The 19,658-nt window shown below is 49.9% G+C and overlaps 1 protein-coding gene across 1 annotated transcript; it reads left to right on the top strand.

The window, feature by feature from the left end:
• Positions 1–4,286: 4,286 nt before the first annotated feature.
• On the top strand, positions 4,287–17,377 carry LOC114103105 (zinc finger protein 768). The gene is made up of 4 exons (XM_034636374.2): positions 4,287–4,883; positions 5,028–5,141; positions 5,810–6,753; positions 14,926–17,377. The coding sequence occupies exons 1-4, from the start codon at positions 4,688–4,690 to the stop codon at positions 16,843–16,845; spliced, it is 3,174 nt and encodes a 1,057-aa protein (XP_034492265.2). The 5' UTR covers positions 4,287–4,687; the 3' UTR covers positions 16,846–17,377.
• The last annotated feature ends 2,281 nt before the right edge of the window (positions 17,378–19,658 follow it).

Here is a 19,658-nt window from a genome sequence, read left to right as displayed (position 1 = left end):
CTATTCAGTGACTTTTTCTAAAACAAATAGAGCCTAGGACGCAGCCATCTTTTCTGAGGTCACCTTAGTTTTCTAGCCCCCGCACCACTGAGTTCGTGTAACCTGAGTTTCTCGCGGTCCTAGAGCAGACACACCCAAAGGTATTTCCGGTCGCCGAGCTCCCTATCCCCCGCCTTGGCCTCCAGATTCCTTAGCGTCGCTCTCTGGGTTATCGGAACTCTTTTGTTTCCCTCCCGATGTGCCAGTGAAGAACTGAGAAGGGGAGAGATCGAAGGCTGTGAGCTTCGCAGACGTGGCCTGGGACACTGGGGTGTCTGCGATATGGGGGTGCACACGTGTTCGTTAGCTGGTGGGGATTTCTGAAAAAGGAAAAAGATGGGTGGCATGGGCAGGGCCTTGTGTCTGACTCGCCCTCGCTCCTGCCCCAGATTGATTCCTCCCTCTCCAGGTCAACCTCACTGAAATTACTAGCTGCTTCCCCCTGCCACATTCCTCCAATGGCCTATCAGAACGCACTGTAAAAAGTTCGGGAGTGTATATTCCACAGTGGCCGGCATGCTGCATCACTTGGAATTCCAACCAGCTCTCTACCTTCAATGCTCTCAAATGCTACCTCCAGAAATTCCCCCTGGAACTGGGTTTGGTGGCTTACCACTCTAAATCCCAGCGACTCTAGAGGCTGAGGCAAGAGCATTCAGGTCCAAGGCTAGCCCCAGCAATTTAGCAAGGCCCTGTTTCAAAAAATGAAAAAAAGGACTGAGGATATAGTTCAGTGGTAGAGTGCCCTCAGTTCAATATTGGGGGGGGGGGGTGTCTTCTGAATCCCTTCTATCCCATGCTAGAACCCTACTCAGAACCATGGCTCTGTGTCTTATTTGTATAGTCATGAAGTTCTATACAATCTGCCCAGAAGATCTTCTAGAAACTTGTGCCAGCAAAACTCATACCTGGTGTCTCTCTCCCTCAGCTTATTGTAAACTTAGAGCAGAAACTTAATTTTGATTCAACAGTGACTCCAACACCCAGAGCATCTGCCCTGAATGGAAGAGATGCTCCACTTCATTCAATTAGTACACAGGTAGTTTTGGTGGGGGGCGGGGTTGTACCAGGGATTGAACCCAGGGGAGTTTAACCACAGAGTCACATCCCCAGCCCTTTTTATTTTTTATTTTGAAACGGTCTCACTAAGTTGCTTAGGGCCTTGCTAAATTGCCCCAGCTGGCCACAAATTCCTGCCTTAGCCTCTGGAGTTGCTGGGATTATAAGCATGTGCAACCATGCTCTGCTATGCCCAGGTAATCTTAGGATAGGTTTCTTGAGTAATGAGTGTTTTCCCCAGGATTCTTAGACCCCAAACCTCCTTCATCTCTTGGGTGAAGGAAGAATCTCAGCTGTGGGGCCCAGATACTCAGGATCAATAGGAAGGCAGAAACCTGAAAGCCAGTAGGGACAGTGTACTGGTTCCAGCTAGAAGAGAGGATGTTCTGTTGAGCAAGAAACATCGTCTACATATTCTTTGCTTAATCACCCAGTGTTACTAATTTCTGCTGACCTGAATTTCTAACACACACTAGAGCCTGAGATTTTGACCTTCTTCTCACATAATTGTCTTTGAGATATCCAGTGGTACCATGATCAGGCCACACTATATGAATCATTCAAACTTGAGGTCAGTGGCAGAGTGTGAATTCAAATTTAGGTTGGAGGTGGTACACCTTTCCATCTCCACTTCCCTAAGCACTGTAATAGTTGCTCCTATGATCCATCCTAAAATGTGTGATTGGCCCTACCTGGTAAGCCCCTCAATTGCCCAGCATAATTCAGGGGTCGGGTGGCTCCCAGGGGCTAGCGACCCATCTGAATCCTTCTGCTGTTGTGAGGTTTGATGCTGTTACCTAAATGTAAGTAACCCTTGGGGAGGTCCCAGAGCAGGGTGTGGAATGGAAGATAGATTTTTTTTTTAATCTTTGTTTAAAAAAAAAAAATCTACTTTGTTTCTTTCTGAGTAGCCACTCAGAAAAAAAAAAAAAAAAGGATACATTTAGAAGAGGCCAGCAAGGGAGGTAGCTGGGAGTTGTCTTGAGCCCTTGGGCTCAAGAGACTGATGTGGTTTCTGAGCCTCTAGCCAAGGCTCTCTGTATCCCAAGCCTTCCCCAAACCCTTGATCTGTGCCAGGTTTCAAACACCTGGCACTCACCCAGCAACCTCATGGCTGTTCCCAAGTGTAGTCATGAATTGCCAAAATCTTCAGTCTGGCCCAGTTGGTACTGCATGGAGTGACCTTTTGCCTGTAGCACCTGTTTCTACCACAGGGAGTAACATTGGAACAGTGTTTTTATGTCTTCCTTTAGTGGGCCATACTTCAGAGGCTTACTGGGGGACCCAATGCTGTGGTCCCATAGTCCTTAGGGGCTCACCTCCAGGGGTGTGAACTCTGCACCTGGCTCTTCCCTAGAAGGGTCCAGACCCCCCATAAATCTTCCCAGTCCTGTGGGTGATGAGTCACTCAGGGAGTGGGCACTGAGAGGTGACAAAATGCCATTGCTCTTAAGGGAAGTTTTCAATGTTCTCTGTGTCCTTCTAGGGCCTGAGAGACTGGGAGAACCAGGGCTGGGGTGTAGATCCTTGGGAGCAACTCTACACCCTCACCCTTTCCAACCCACTCTTCAGTCAGTCTGGCCCTGCCCAAGATCTTTTGTCTCCTCCTCAGTCTGCTGTGATCAACTCTTTATTTGCGCTACCCTGGGTGTGGGGAAAAGCATCCACTAAGCAAAGTGTCAGGTGAAAACTTCACAGCAGACTTGTTGAAGAGATGAAGTCTTTTCATGAAGCACGCGAAATGCTGTGATTGATTTAACCTGCCCAGAGAAAAATACCAAGTCTCCCTAGGGCAGGGTATGTATGAAGGCATGTGGGAGCAGAGTTGGCAGTCAATAAATGAGAGGGAGGGCTGGGGCTGTAGCTCAGTAGTAGAGCACTTGTCTAGCACATGTGAGGCACTGGGTTTGATCCTCAGCACCACATAATAAATAAATAAAATAAAGGCATTCTGTCCATCTACAACTACAAAAAATATTTTAAGAAATAAACAAGAGGAGTTTTAGGGTTAGAGATGGTGACACTTGTTTAAATAGAAGACCTGAGGTTGGGAGTGTGCTTGGGAAAGAAAGTGAGTTCAGTTTGTCAGTTTATTTTGTTTTTGCTTTTTGCAGTATTGGGGATGCTGATAAACCAGTCTAATTCTCTCTTAAGATTGGGAGCCATCTCCTCACAAAGGCATGAAAAGTTAATTTTGGCTTTACTATAAATTACTGAGATTTCTAAACTTGCTTGGAATGCCTGCCCTTGCCTTGAACTCACCCATGCCTGGCTTTCCCTGACCAGATAACAACCCTCTCTGAAACATTAGTGGCGCCTCATAAATTCTGGCTTTCCCTGGCCAGATAACCACCCTCTCTGAAACTCTAGTGGCCTCATAAATTCTGATGTTGGGATCTAAATTTACTCCTTAAGTGCTGAACCATTTAGACCATTAATTTATTATCTGCCTTTGTATTATGCTTGTCAAAATCCTATTATCTGAAATTTCTCAAGACACTCCTCTTTTGCAACTTTTTGGTGCTATAAAACTGCGCTCCTAGAGAGCTGGAGGGCTGTCTTCTATTCCCACCGGTTTTGGGAGAGACAGCCTGGGCTGATGGGAATTGCAAGCTTGCTTTAATTTGATTTAAATTGGAGTGGGTGGTCTTTTCTTTGCATTATGGTTTAACAATGGAACCCAGAGTGGCACATATACTGTCAAACCCTCTACCAATGAGCCATACCCATTCTCTAAGAGATCAGTTTGAGGCATGTGGAATTCCAGGTGCTTGAATGACATCCAGGCCTAGCCAGGGAGGCAGTCAACCTGTAAAGGTGGGTCCGGCGGGGAAGGTGGGGGGAGTATCAGCTTGCACAAGAAGGTTCTTCTGTCCTTTCTGAGACACTAGGCTAGGCTCCCTAGTGGCCCCCATTACCCAGTGTGCCCAGAATTTTAGTCTTGAACAAGTTTCCAATAGAAAAGATTCTCTTTTATCTTTTTTTTTTTTTTAATTTTTAACTGTCAACATTGAGAAATGGTTGCTATCATACAATTTTGAGCTAATAACAGAACAAGAACGGCCCAGAAAAGCAAACTAACGTCTCAACCCCAAGAGCACAGCAATCATCAGTTCGGGCCCACAGCGACTCTCCGCAAAGGACCCGGCCTGAACCCCGACAGGGCAGCAGCTCCGCCCTCCGCGCGCGGAGTCCTAGCCCACCCTGCCCAGGGGCGCGCGGCGGGTTCTCGGACTGGCACTTGCAGCCGCCGCGGCCATTTTGGATGAGGGCTGGAAGACAAAGAGACCGGGAAATACCCGGCTGGCATCACCGTGGGCATGACGGCGTGGGAGCAAAGTTCGAGAGGCCGTGTTGCCGCCATTTTTATGAAGGCATCTCCCGGTTCTGACTATGTATCCGTCGCTCTCAGTTCTCATCCACTCCAGTGGGCCCAGGAGAGGCCCGGTCTTGCCCTGTCTGGGTCCTAATTCCCGCCCTCCGAACCCTGAGCCCGGGCTGGGGAGGCGTTCTTAAGCGCGGGACGCTCGGCAGAGCCAGGTTCGGTAGGGGGGAGGTGGCTGGCCTGTCGCCGGAGCTGGCAGTTTCCATGGCGCCGCCTCTGGCTCCTGTCCCCGCCCGGGAACCGAATGGGGCCGGGACCGAGTGCAGGGAGCCCGGGACCGTGAGCTTCGCGGACGTGGCCGTGTACTTCTCCCTGGAGGAGTGGGGGTGCCTGCGGCCGGCGCAGAGGGCGCTGTACCGGGACGTGATGCGCGAGACCTACCTCCACCTGAGCGCTCTCGGTGAGAGCCCTGCCTGCCCGCCGGCGCCCACATGCCCCCTGTACCCTGGGTTCTGCACGCGGAGTGGGAGGCCCAGGTCGGGGAAGTCGGGACAGTGTGGGGTGGCCTCTCCACAACGCTGGGTTTGCGTTCTTTTTTTCCCAGGAGGCGGAGGCACCAAGCCAGCGCTCATCTCCTGGGTGGAGGAAGAGGCCGAACTGTGGCATCCGGATGCCCAGGATCCCGAGGTCGCCAAGTACCCAACAGAAGCAGATAGAGGTGAATATGTACTCAGGCTCAAGGGGACTTACCTGCTTAGCATTTTCTTCCCTGAATTGCGTCTCAGCCGAAACCATCATTCTTGGCCCCTGCCTGGCTTCTGGACTCAGCCTAGAAAGAGGCAGCTGGGCCCACCTGTCTCCACTCCTTTGAGCTCTCACACCTATTTGGTCACTAAGCTCTGTTGCTACCCCCCCCCACACACACACACACACACATCATTACTCTGGCTTCTCTACCACCTGTGTGTTGCAGTTCATTTTCTCTTGGCTTTTATTGCTGTATTTCTTTAGTTCCTCAAGGGCTCAGCCTCGATTACTTTGTCATTGCTGGCCTCATTCATGCCTTTCTTTAAGCTGTTTCTGCCTCTGGGAACATCCATAAGCATCCATTCATCTTTCTTGATCTAGCTCAAATGGTTCCTCTCCTGTCCCCAAGTGCCATTTCCCTAGCCCTGAGGGACAATATACTGCTCTTCCCTCCCCTCCTTTCTGTCCCTAAAGCTGATGAAAGGTGTTCATCCAAGATCCTCTGCCCATTCTTCACTAAGTCCCAGAGACAACCGTGGGTCCAGAAAGTGGTGTATCTGAGAGGCCTGTCACTGTGCAGGGTGTGGGATTCAAGGACTAGGATGAGCCTGAGTCTGAGCTCTTGCCCTTGTCTTCCAGCAGATTCCAGAAACAAGGAAATAAAAAGGGAAAGGGAAGAGCCAGAAGCGCTGGAGAAGACACTTTCTGTGGACTCTGCAATTCCTGGGCAGAAGGTCCCCCAACCATCCTCAGCTGGGTTCCTTTCCGGCTTAGAGAGGCGGTCCAAGGTCCGTCACCGGGGTCGCCCTCCGCTCCGTGCCCACCCATCTGTCCCACGAGCAGATCAGCGTCATGGCTGCTATGTGTGCGGCAAGAGTTTCGCCTGGCGCTCCACACTGGTGGAGCATCTCTACACCCACACAGGAGAGAAGCCCTTCTGCTGCCCTGACTGTGGCAAGGGCTTTGGCCGGGCTTCCTCCCTGAGTAAGCACCGGGCCATCCACCGAGGGGAGCGGCCCCACCGCTGCCCCGACTGTGGCAGGGCCTTCACGCAGCGCTCCGCCCTCACTACCCACCTGCGCGTCCACACCGGCGAGAAACCCTACCGCTGTGCTGACTGTGGCCGCTGCTTCAGCCAGAGCTCTGCCCTTCACCAGCATCAGCGGGTGCACAGCGGCAAGACCCCTTTCCCCTGCACAGACTGTGGCCGGGCCTTTGCCCACGCCTCAGACCTTCGGCGCCATTTGCGCACCCACACAGGCGAGAAGCCCTACCCATGCCCAGACTGTGGGCGATGTTTCCGGCAGAGCTCTGAAATGGCAGCCCATAGGCGTACCCATAGTGGCGAGCGACCCTACCCCTGCCCTCAGTGTGGCAGGTGCTTTGGCCAGAAGTCAGCCATGGCCAAGCATCAGTGGGTCCATCGGCCAGGAGCTGGGGTCCGCAGGGGCCGGGGGGCTAGTGGGTTGCTTGTGACCCTGGATCCTGGCCCAGGGGACCTGGACCCACCTGTAAGCTTTCAGCTTTATCCAGAGATATTCCAGGAGTGTGGGGGACAGGCAGAGGGTGAAGATCTAGACCTAGTCTGAAGCACCAGATGAGCTCAGGGGCATGAACTTCTGTGGTGACCTCTAGGGAAGTCACAGAATTTGTAATTAAAAGCTGAACCTGGGGACTGAGGATGGTCTTACAGGCCTCACCAGCTTCATCTGCTGATGCATTGCTCCCTGCTCCCCAGGTTCTAGAAGCTCTCCCCCTCTCATTTGAGGTAGGGCTGTATAACCCTCACTGGACCTCCCTTTGGGGGAAAAAAGGCAGTTTTTCAGCTCAGAAGTATCAAGAGGATTGAAGTCAAAGAGAACCTTGTTTGACCAATTGTCTCTTTAATGTAGAAGTTAAAACTCAACTGCTGCATCTTGAATCAGGGCTGACCCAGGCAGCATTTTTAGTGTTATAAATTAGCAACCTAAGATTTTTAAATCTCAAGAGGCTGCGGCAGGAGGATTGCAAGTTTGAGGACAGCTTCAGTAAGTTAGGGAGACCCTGTCTCAAACAAAAAATTGACAAGGGCTAGCATGGGCAAAGTTCTAGTTTCAATCCCCAGCACCACATAATAATGATAATAAAAATCGGGGTATTTCACACAAAAATCTAGGTTTCTAGCTTCTCTTGAGAAGTCCAAAGATTTGGCAAGTTGACCTAAGTTCCCATTAAACCATAGCTGGCAGAAGCAGATCAACAGCTGCTTCCTCAGTGAAGCCAGAGCTCTCTATAAGCACAGCCCACACTCCTTATCAGCTCCTGACAGCTGATAAGCCATTAACCATAGCTTGCTTTTTAGTGTTTTCAGTGTTTTTCTTAAAGCAAAAAGATAAAGTAAATTGTTTCTTGAACCAATCAATGTCTTTGACAAAGCAGGTCTTCTCCCTCTGGACCTGCTGAGCCCCCAGGAGTCATTTGAGTTTACAAACCAAGGTCTACAGTGTTTGGGTTTTCTTGAATAGGAATGAGTATATATGTGAGAATGTGGCAAGTGGGAAGTAACAGCAAGGTTTGTATCAGATCTCTGCTTCTCTCCTGTTTTATGGTTTACAAAGTAAACCATAAATGAGTCCATAGACTCATTTCACCCTTATAACAGCCTAGGAAAGGAAGCATCTTGCTTGAAGGGGACAGCCTAGTCAGGATGAGGCAGTAAAACCAAGTGTGACATCTGCCATGCCACAGTACCACTCTCAGGTGATCAGCAGCTCCTGGTTTTTTGGTTTTGGTTTTGGTACCACAGATTGTATCCAGGGGTGTTAACCACTGAACCACATCTCCAGCCCTTATTTATTTTTTATTTTGAGGCTGGGTCTTGCTAAGTTGATTGGAGCCTCAGTAAGTTGCTGAGAATGGCCTTGAACTTTTGATCCTCCTACCTCAGCCTCCAGAGTCACTGGGATTGTAGGCATGTGCCACCACACCTGGCAGGTCCTGGTTTTGAAGGGGAAGGCCCCAAGATTTCTTCCTAGTCCTCCTTGGACCTTCCTGAGAAACCCTTGGGGCTCAAGCCTTCTTAGCCACCCTAGAAGGCCTCCTCACACATTATTATTATTATTATTATTATTTGTGTGTGTGTGTGTGGTGGTGGGGATTGAACCCAGGCCTTGTGCATGCAAGGCAAGCACTCTACCAACTGAGCTATATCCACAGCCCTCCTCACACTTTTTAATTGAAGATTTATTTTTCTTGACCCTTTGCAATTGGGGACATTGGGATCAGGTGAGGCTAAGCACCCTGCCCCCAACGTCACACATACACAGTGAAACTCCAGGGTTCTTAATTGTCCTTTTTTTCTTTTCATTTTCTTTCTTTTTCTTTTTTTTTTGGTACCAGGGATTGAACTCAGGGGCACTTAACCACTGAGCCAAATCACTAGCCCTTTTAAATATTTTATTTAGAGACAGGATCTTGCTAATTGCTTAGGGCCTTGCTAAGTTGCTGAGGCTGGCTTTGAACTTGCAATCCTCCTGCCTCAGCCTCCGAAGCCACTGGGATTGGGAGATATGGTCTCACTATATTGTCTGGGCTGGCCTTGAACTCCTGGGCTCAAGCAATCTTCTGCCCCAGCCTGCAGAGTAGCTGGGACTACAGGTGCACACACTGTGCCTGACTTGTCATTTTCACCATACCATTCATGTGTTCCTTGCCAACTTCTCAGTCAGGGTTTAGAGGCATCTGTCTGTTCCTTGTGATAACACCCAGGCACTGACCTGGATGGGGATAGTCAATCCCAGTTATAAGATGGGCCTTAGAGAACAGTCATGTGACAGACTCAGGCAAGAGAAAACCCAGCCCAAGATGAGAGTTGCAAATCAACAAAAGCAAATCTTGCATCTTCATTCTTTTGGTACCTGCCATAACGAACAAAGGGGGATGGGGGTCAGAAGCCATGTGGCATTATGAAGGAACTGTACCATCTGTTTCCAAGCTTTGCAGAAACTTTTCCTGATCGCCCTGTGACTCCATTTTCCATCTACCACCAATTCCTTTGTGGTTCAAATCCAGCCTCACGCATGTGGCAGGGAACAGCCAGCATGGGTGAACCCTGAGTTCCCTTGGTCAGGAAGACCCTTCACTTCATGGAGTCATGACAAGGGCGTATGTCCTAGCTGTCCTGTGTGCACTTGCTTGTTCACCTGTCTTAGTCCTGTGTTTGAGAGGAAGAAAGCAGGCCTGTCAACTTCAAGAAACTTCTGAAAAAGTAGAAAATTTGGAGAAAAGGCACTGTTCTGGTGAAGTAATGAACTCTACCCACCTAATCTTCAAATCTGACTCCATTAAGGTCTTCCTAACCCTAACCTTTTCTGGGGAGGATTGTTTTATGTGTCACCTTATCACAAGGGGAACAGGAGGTGAGAAGAGGCACCTTGGCAGTAGGAGCTACCTTTAAACCAGATTTTAATTCCCAGTTTTCAGCCCCAGCCCCTCCCTGGGGCTCAGTGCTGTCTGGGGAAATCCCAGTTTGCAACACCAGTTCTCAGCTCAGATTCAAGCCAGATCTGGCCCCTGCCCTCAGCTTGCCAATTAAAGGTGCCATAATTGCAACTTAAACACGTTTGAGTGCTTTGAAGTTTGCAAAGCTTGCTCAGGGCTCAACTGAGAAAGAAACCAGACTCAACTCCTCTGCTTCCTGCCCTCATGACACGATTTTCCACTATTTAATCAAGTCTTTAGGGTCATGAAACCCTTGGGCCTCAGCCCCATTTTATTCTCAGCTGCTCATTTCTTGGCACAAATACTTCCACCAAAAGTAGGGCTCCCTTTTCTGCTTTTGTGGGTCTTTGAGGCTCAGCTTCAGAAACAATTTAAACAAGGAAGAGGTGTTGTTTAGTTTTGTTTTTACTAGGAATTGAACCCAACAGTGCTTTACCACAGGGCCACATCCCCAGCCCTATTTTTTTTTTTTTGAGATACAATCTTGCCAAATTGCTTAGGGATTTGCTAAATTACTAAGGCTGGCCTCAAATGCGCTCTGCCTCAACATCTTGAGTTGAGGGGTTTCCCCAAGGTTTCACAGGTGCATTGGAAGAAACACTTGTCAGCACTAGACAAGATAAGCCCTCTGTGAAAAGCCAACCAGGGTGAGAAGTAAAAGCTACAGCCACATCACTCACCCTTAGCTTGACCAGACCACTTAAAATAAGGGAAGGTAAGAGCTTGAATTCCAAAGACCCCCTAAAATTCCTCAGAACATTTGTCTTTCTAGGAATAGGACACATAAAGAAATTTATGATCCAAAGAAGCTAAACCTTGCTCTAGGCCAGTACAGTTGTTTTCAGGGTTGGGGAATTGGTTCCAGGATCCCCATAGATATTGAAATCCACAAATGCTCCAGTCCCCTGTATAAAATGGTGTAGTATTTGCATATAACCTACACACATCTGCCTATATACTTTAAATCATCTCTAGATTACTTAAATACCTAATACAACAAGTGCTACATAAACAGTTATACTTTATTGTGTGGAGAATACTGACAAGACCAAAAAAAGTCTATACATATTCAAAACAAAAACAGATGTATTTTTTTCCCAAATATTTTAAATCTATATTTGGTCGAATTAGTGGATGCAGAACCCACAGATACAGAGGGCCGATTATATTTCCAAAATAAGGGATCTCTGTCACAATTATCACATGGGATGCCTTTTTAAAAATGTAGCAAGCTCCCTGGCTCTGGGCTCTACCTCTAGCCTATTGAATCGGAATCTCCAGGGATGGAATTTTATGCCTGCTAAAGTTCAAAGAACTACTCCTCTGAACAAAAGGTCATTTTCCAATTACTCTTTTTTTTTTTTTTTTTTTGAGGTAGTGCTGGAGATTGAAGTTGTCTTTCCAGGGTCACTTTCTTCAGCATTCAAAACTATACCTGGGGCAGTATTCTTGGATTCTCTTCCTCTCAGCCAGACAGGACTGGAGAGTTCTTAGATCACTTAAAAGGAATTTCGTATATGCTAAGTGAGCACCCTACCATCAACTGTATCCCAAGCCCTTCACTGTTCTTAGTTTTGCAAGAATAGTGGCTGGTTCTAGGGTCTGTCCCAAATGTGTCAGGCCAGGGGATGACCTGCCCTGGTACAAAGACCACATTTCATTTTTCCGGTCCTTAGCTGGTCTCTCCTGGGCACCTCAAATCATGTTGACTATATTGGGGCATCTCTTCTCATGCCTGACAGAGGCCTTTTAGAGGACTTGTCTTTTGCTTGCAGGAAGAGACAGCTCATGCAGAAGTCCTTCACACATTGAGAAGCTCTTTCTAGCATGGGCCCTGAAATGTTGTCCAATACTTTGTCCCTAAACTGAATGGTTCTGCCCCAGGCTCCTTTACACTGAGTGGACAAGGTGGCCACTCAGCTCAGGACGTGCACAGGGTTCCTCACTATGGACACAGTAGTAGAACAAGTCCAGTGGACTCCTAAGTTTTCTATGACTTGCAATGAAGTTGAAACCCTTACTTATCAGAGGGGACTGCACCATCTGCTAGAGCTTCTCACTCTGTGGGTGTGTGGCAAGTGGAGGCTGGATATCCGTTGAAGGCCCTTTGCATAGACAGGACCCAGTTTTGGGGGAGGTGAACTGGAAGTCAGCCACTCTTTTCCTCTAGGGACAAAGGTGGCTGAATTTCCCTGTGGAAATGCTGGTGCCAGAGCAGCTGGAAGTCCTGGCCTGACTTCTGCCACACTTTGGGTTTGTGACTCATGATAAGAAGAATGCAGGCAATGGACTGTGTCAGAGCTGTGGCTGGAGGACCTGCCACACATTTTGTAGAATTTGGTTGCTCTTCTGTGAATCTTCTGGTGAATAAACAAGTTAGAAGTCAGAGAAAAGTTGTAAAGGAAACTTTTGTTTCTTACCTGTGTTCGTGCTTTGGGGACAAGAGGTGGCCTCATGTATAGCTCTTCCCACAATCAGTGCACTTTGTAGGGTGTTCTGGCTATGTGGGCTCTCTAGTGATGCACCACACATATCACTCTTAGCAAAGATTTTAGAACAAACAGATATTGTGATAGGACAGAAGCATAGAACTGGTAGCTGTTTCCCTGGAGGGCAGAAAGGTGCCTCAACTTCACTGTGGAAAGATCTGTAATTCTATTTGTAAGTCTCTCTCTCTAGTCTTTTTTTTTTTTAAATTTTAAGTTATAGAAGGACACAATATCTTTATTTTTATGTGGTGCTGAGGATCGAACCCAGGGCCTCACACATGCAAGGCAAGCGCACTGCCACTGAGCTACAACCCCAGCCCTCTCTCCAGTCTTTTATTGTTAGACCATGATGCAAAGAAAGGACCACCGACTCTAATTTAAATCAAATTAAAGCAAGCTTATAATTTTTGACTGGCCGGGCTGTCTCTCCCAAAAACCGTGGGAACAGAAGATAGCCCCGCAGCTTTCTAAGGAGCACAGCTTTATAACACAGAAAGTTACACAAAGGGGGGTTTGAGAACTTACAAATAACAAAATTTTGACAAGCATAACACAAAGGCTAGTTAATATTTTAGCTGGCCCCAACATCAGAATTTATGGGGGCCATTAGAGCTTCAGAGAGAGTTGTTATCTGGTCAGGGAAAGCCAGGTTCCGGTGAGTTCAAGGAATGGGCAGGCATTCCAAGCAAGTTTAGAAATCGCAGTAATTTATAGTAAAGCCGAAATTAGCTTTTCATGCCTTTGTGCAAGATGGCTCCCAATCTTAAGAAGGAATTTATCATTACCACTTGGTATTATCTAAATAATTGTTCTCATCTCTTTTCAGGAATATTGGAAGATGCCATCTTTCTTCCCAACAAGTTTCTTACCTTTATTTGTTCGGTTAGGCAAGAAAACACACAATCCATGGCCACTGTAACATTCACACAGGATAATTTGGCTCCTTAATTGTCAAGAATGTTACCTAACTTGTTTCAGCAAGAAGGGCAGAAAAAGGACAAGATTGGATGATATTAAGTTGTCTTTTCAGGGTCACTTTCTTCTGCATTCAAAGATACACCTGGGGCAGTATTCTCAGGTTCTCTTCCTCCACAAACATCCAGTCAAACCAGATAGGACTAGAAAGTTCTTAGATCACTTAAAAGGTCCTGTGGTTCTGTCAATTCTCTTCCTGAACTCTTCATTGTCATCCTCCCCTGCAAGAAATCCTGCTTCCCTGTGAGAAAATTCAGGAACCAGGGACTAAGGTTCCCAGGGATTGAGTTAAATTCAGGCTTTGAGGAGAGTAAAGGGAAGAGACAGGGTAATGAAAAAGAAAGAGGCTTCCTCTCTTCAGGAGGATCTCTGGACTGGTTCCTTCAGCACTTAGAACCTGTGGGAAGAAGGAAACTGCTGAGAAAGGACTGCAGGGAGAGAGGGTAAGGAAGTATATCTATCCTCACATCCCTTGGCTTTCATTCCTCAAAAAGATAAAACATAATTGAGGGCAAATGGGGGTGGAAAAGTTTTGAAAGCACGGGCCGAGGCGCCGGGCATCTCCCTCCCACTCACTCCCCCGGGCAATTCTGGCGGACAGAGGTGCAACCGGCCTGAGTGCCTTCAGCCAATCATAAAGATGCCTCTGGTTCCCTGGCGACCATTAACGCCAGGCAGCCACCGAAGTCGGAGGAGGAGGGGCGGCGAATGCACTAGCCACATTGACCAATCGTTGAGCTCTCTGGGAAGTTAGGGGAGGTGCTTCTGGAAGCCGGAGGCGGGGCTGTCTCCTTGGCAACGATCCTAGCCTTCCCAGTAGGGGAGAGGGGTGGATTAGGAAGAATGGGGAGGGGGCCGAAGAGGAGTGAGGGTGGGCGCGCTGGTGTGGGGACCCGGAGTTCGACGAGGGAGTCCCAGGCTCAAGAGCCGCGATGAGGTCAAAGGGGAGTCCGTCTAGGATTCCGAGGTGCGGCCGGAGCTGACCCGAAGGCCTGGGAGGGGAGGGGAGTTAGACACCGCCCCCGCTGGCGCCGGGAAGCGTCGCTCCTTCTCGCTGACCTTGGTCTCGCTTGTCGCCTCGCCCTTGGCCACACGCACTGAGGGACACAGGGCTCGGGAGATCGACAGACAGGCCCGTGGACAGACGAAGACCCAGGATATAGGCACACAACTGCCCTAGCCCCTTCCGCTGGCTCCAGCACGCTGCGTTTCCCCTCGCCCTAACGCCGGGGCCATCCAGCCCAGGGTTAATGCCAACGAGTTTCCACCTCCAGCCGCTCCTAGAGAGGCCGCGGCGCTAGCCAGCGGGGGGAACTGGCCGCGGACGGACACTTCCTGTGCGGGGGGAGGGGGTCGGAGAGCCGCAGCCCAGCCCCGGGCCGGGGGGCCAGACCGCGGGGTCTCGGGCAGGGAGCGGTGGCCAGGGGCGGCAGGGCTAGTCGTGAAGCCCCTCATCTCCGAGGCCCCGACGCGCGGGGGCTGGTGAGGGCCACGGGACAAGTCGAGACCTTGGGAGGGGGGCGGGGCCGCGGGTAGGGGAGGGGCTCGGCGGGCCGGAGAGGCCCAGGGTCAAGACGTCCGGCCTCGGGGGCCAGGGCTGGGCAGCTGGGTGCCCTGGGCGGCGCTGAGCGGGCGAGTGGCGAGGACCCAGGTCCCAGGGCACTCAGGCAGGGTCTCAGGATCGTTCACCATCGCCACCGCTGCTGCACTGGGAGCTGGCGGGGATGGAGCGGGAGGCGTCGCCGTGGGGTCTCGAGCCCCGGGATGTGCAAAGTCCTGACGAAATGGGGAGCCCCGAAGGGTCCCTCAAAGGTGAGGGAGGGACCTCTCCTCCGAGGATTGTACCGGGAGCGGGAGAAGGGGCTTTGGCCCGTGGGAGGGAAAGAGGGTCGGGGGCTTGGACACCTGGGACTTGGTAGGGGGGTGCTGGGGACTGGATGTTCTGGGTCTTCTCTGAAGGGTTGGGAATTTCAGCACCTGCCAAAGGGTCAGCGACCCTGCTTGGGGCGCGGGGAGAGGTTTGTGGCAACTAATGGACCAAATGACCTTCCAGGTCCCCACACAATTTGGATTTTCTGTAATTCTCTTGACCCTGCAGGCAACTCGAGTGAGAATGAGGAAGAGGAAATTTCTCAGCACGAAGGCAGTGGGGACTATGAAGTTGAAGAGATACCTTTTGGGCTTGAACCCCAAAGCCCCGGGTTTGAGCCACAAAGCCCAGAGTTTGAATCCCAAAGCCCCAGGTTTGAGCCTGAAAGCCCGGGGTTCGAGTCCCGAAGCCCTGGGTTTGTGCCCCCAAGCCCCGAGTTTGCACCCAGAAGTCCTGAATCAGATCCTCAGAGCCCTGAGTTTGAACCCCAGAGCCCTAGGTATGAACCCCAAAGCCCTGGCTATGACCCTAAGAGCCCTGGTTATGAACCCCGGAGTCCTGGCTATGAACCCAAGAGTCCTGGCTATGAACCCAAGAGCCCTGGTTATGAATCCCAGAGCCCTGAATTTGAATCTCAGAGCTCCAGGTATGAATCCCAGAGCCTGGAATATGAACCCCCAAACCCTGGAATTGAACCCCAGAATCCTGGGTTCAAAACCCAAAGCCCCGAATTTGAGGCTGAAAGTTCTAAATTCCAGGAAGGTGCAGAGATGCTTCTGAACCCAGAGGAAAAGAATTCCTTGAGTATCCCCTTAGGAGTTCACCCCCTGGACTCCTTCACTCAGGGGTTTGGGGAACAGCCTACAGGAGCCCTGGCCCTGGGGCCACCTTTTGAAATGCCTACGGGGGCCCTGCTGGCAACACCCCAGTTTGAGATGCTCCAGAATCCCTTGGGTCTGACAGGGACCCTTCGGGGCCGGCGGGGCGGCAGGGCCAGGGGTGGGCAGGGCCCTCGGCCCAACATCTGTGGAATCTGCGGGAAGAGCTTTGGGCGGGGCTCCACCCTCATCCAGCACCAGCGCATCCATACCGGTGAGAAGCCCTATAAATGTGAGGTCTGTAGTAAGGCCTTTTCCCAGAGCTCTGACCTCATCAAACACCAGCGCACCCACACGGGCGAGCGACCCTACAAGTGTCCCCGTTGCGGCAAGGCCTTCGCTGACAGCTCTTACCTGCTTCGCCACCAGCGCACCCACTCTGGCCAGAAGCCCTACAAGTGCCCCCACTGTGGAAAGGCCTTCGGCGACAGCTCCTACCTCCTGCGGCACCAGCGCACCCACAGCCACGAGCGGCCCTACAGCTGCCCTGAGTGCGGAAAGTGCTATAGCCAGAACTCGTCCCTGCGTACCCACCAGAGGGTGCACACCGGGCAAAGGCCCTTCAGCTGTGGCATCTGCGGCAAAAGCTTCTCCCAGCGGTCGGCACTTATCCCCCATGCCCGCAGTCACGCCCGCGAGAAGCCCTTCAAGTGCCCGGAGTGCGGCAAGCGCTTTGGCCAAAGCTCTGTGTTGGCCATTCACGCCCGCACCCACCTGCCAGGCCGCACCTACAGCTGCCCCGACTGTGGCAAGACCTTCAATCGCTCCTCCACGCTGATTCAACACCAGCGCTCACACACGGGCGAGCGGCCTTACAGGTGCGCCGTGTGCGGCAAGGGCTTCTGCCGCTCTTCCACACTGCTGCAGCATCACCGGGTCCACAGCGGGGAGCGGCCCTACAAGTGCGATGACTGTGGAAAGGCCTTCTCTCAGAGCTCCGACCTCATTCGCCACCAGCGGACCCACGCGGCTGGCCGGCGTTAACCCGGGACCCATCAGGGGTGGGGAGGCGGTGGGCAGAGGAGAAGGGGACCGGGAGCTAGAGAAACCTTTAGAGAGGTTAGTGGAAGGGTTGAAGGAGAATGGAAGAATTGAGCATCCTACAAGAGGGCCAGGGTGCAGGAAGTTACATGCCCTGGAGACTTATGGGAAATGGGCTATGAAGAGGGATTGGAGGGAGGCCAAACAGGCAGCAGGAGGCACTGGGAGAGATCCAGAAAGAGGTCAGCAGAGAACTGGCCTCAGCAGCATGCTCCTTAGTGGGTGCCTGGCTTGGCAAAGTGCTAGATGGGGAGGGGGGGAGGGAGAGGGAGGGCTAATTAGAGTGGGGTAGTTTAGATTGGTAGCTGCTGAGACCCTCGTTGAGTTTGGAAGGGGTTAAAAAGGGTAGGTAGGGTGGGGATTGGGGCCTTGGGGTAGGGCCTGGGCCTCTTGAGTGCAAACCCCAGCCTGCCTTGTCTTCCTCAGGCTTTGGAGCCCCTGAATTTGAGTTCAATAAAATCCTTATGTGATAAAAGAGACTTGTCCTTAAAATGAGTGTGTGGACAGTGCCCTGGGCTTCATGAGCCACTAGTCATTACTATGAACAGCCAGTGAAGCCCTAGGGCCTTGTCTGGGAAGTGCTTTTATGTTCAGTGTTTCCTTGGAATCTTATCTAAAATTCAGGAGGCATGATTTCCACCTAATTTCTTGTTCCATGCTTTGTATGCTGCACAAGTAGAGTGGCCCAGTGTGGGAGGTGTGAGGAAGCCTTCAACTTTATGGAGATTGCTCTTCCTAAACACAGGGTTTCCCCTTGGGCCAGAAAACACCCTGATTGTCATCTCTCCCTGGTTCCTAGCACCCAGTTGCTCTTCCCTTAAGCTGCAATCTCCAGCCACTATCTTGTGCAGATCCTTTGTCCAGGCTCTGAGACCAGAATGGGCAGCTGCTATCACAGCTTCACCCAAAGCACAGTGTATATTTGATCAGGTGTGAAGACTGGATCATTTTTCTTACTCTCATGACCCTCCCACCACACTGGGCTGAATTTGCCACAATTCTGCTTCCTTTTTAATGCCCCCGTGCCAGTTGGTGTGGGACCCCCCATCCCTGCCCCACTTTTGTGTTACTTTTCCATCCAGTCCTAGCCTTCTTAACTCTTGGCCCCTCAGGAATGGATGGAAAGTGCCATCTGAAGTGTGGCCTCTTGTGACCTTTGCTAGAGAGGACAGATGCCACAACTCGGGGAATCACTTGCTGCTGGACACATTTTGAGATAAAGACTACTAAGGGCCTGATAGTTCTCTCTGAAGGTTTACTTATTTTATTCACAGATAAGAAAAGAACTCATAGAGCTAAGTGACTTAAAGTTACTCTGTGGCCAAGAGGCAGATGTGACATTCAGATTATATCTATGTGGCTCTGACTCTCTCCAGCAGCTTGGTTACACAGGCATATTTAAATCTCTTGGGTCTCTGGATCCAACCCCATACCCATCCTCAGGGCCTTATAACTTGCAAAGAGCAAATAACTTCTTGGAGCACATTTCAGACCAGCCTCTCATTATCTGCAAGCTCTAGAGTTATGCAGTTCAGTTTGTTTGGTTTTCAAACTAAAATATTTTTGGAAGTAGGAACTGGGGATTTTAGCTCCCAGGCAGAGCTTTTACTTAGCATTCATGCACAACACCCTGGGTTCAAGCCTCAACGTGTGTGTGTGTGCGCGCACACACACACACACACAAAGTAAAACATCATTGTCAAATGAAATCTTAATAATAATTTCAAGATCTTTATGAATTTGTGTGTGTGTGTGTGTGGGGGGGAACTGGGGATCAAACTTAAGAGTCTCATGCATGGTAGAGAAGCACTGTATCACTGAGCTACCTCCTCAGCCCAACCTTTATGAACCTGATGAATATATTTTTTTAAATGGGGTTAAATGTTGCCCAGGCAGCCCTCAAACTCCTGGATTCCAGTGATTCTCCTGCCTCAGGTGCATGCCACAGGGCCCAGCTGATGCAGACTTTTTGTATTGACATTCTACCACACATAATTTCAAATATTAAAATACTCCAACTACCACATGTAAAATAACAACATAGCTATAAATGTTTAATAGTACTGCACCTGACTACCTGACATATTTGTGCATTTACTTAACCCTTCATTTCAATTCTATAATTTTATTTTTGTATTTTGAAGTTGATTTTTGTATTCAGCTCCCAAACATGTCTATAGACCCTTGAAAACTGGAAGACCCAGGGCACAAGACCTGTGACATTTAATTACAAGTGGCTTGTTTGAACAGACCCTCAATATTCATCAGTATCCATGGGTAATTGGCTCCAGGACCCCCTGAAGATACCAAAATCTGAGGATGCTCAGGTTCTTTATATAATTTTCCCATACACTTTTTTTTGATACTGGGGATTGAACCCAGGGGTGCTTAACCACTGAGTGACATACTCAGTCCTTTTTTGTATTTTATTTTGAGGCAGGGTCTTGCTGAGTTGCTTAAGGGCCTTGCTAAGTTGCTGAGACTGGCTTTGAACTCATGATCCTCCTGCCTCAGCATCCTGAGCCACTGGGATTAAAGGCATGTGCCACCTTGCCCAGCCACTTTAAATCATTTCTAGATTACTTATAATCCCTATACATGTAATTAATCATTAAACTGCATTGTTTTAAGGAATAATGACAAGAAAAAAATCTGACATATTCAGTACAAATGCAATTTTTTCTGAATATATATTTTGTAGTGCTGGAGATTAGACCCAGGGCATCATGCATGTGAGACACATGCTGTACCAGTGA

Source organism: Marmota flaviventris, chromosome 19 (genome assembly GCF_047511675.1).
Source record: "Marmota flaviventris isolate mMarFla1 chromosome 19, mMarFla1.hap1, whole genome shotgun sequence".
NCBI lineage: Eukaryota > Metazoa > Chordata > Mammalia > Rodentia > Sciuridae > Marmota > Marmota flaviventris.
This window is presented reverse-complemented; position numbering and strand designations above follow the sequence as displayed.

Bases quoted from the DNA above. Each gene is read 5' to 3' on its own strand.
- LOC114103105 (XM_034636374.2), top strand. From the start codon at position 4,688: ATGGCGCCGCCTCTGGCTCCTGTCCCCGCCCGGGAACCGAATGGGGCC. The intron at 5,142-5,809 runs GTGAATATGTAC...CTTGTCTTCCAG, and splicing joins CCCAACAGAAGCAGATAGAG to CAGATTCCAGAAACAAGGAA. The intron at 6,754-14,925 runs GTCTGAAGCACC...GGTCCCTCAAAG, and splicing joins AGGGTGAAGATCTAGACCTA to GTGAGGGAGGGACCTCTCCT.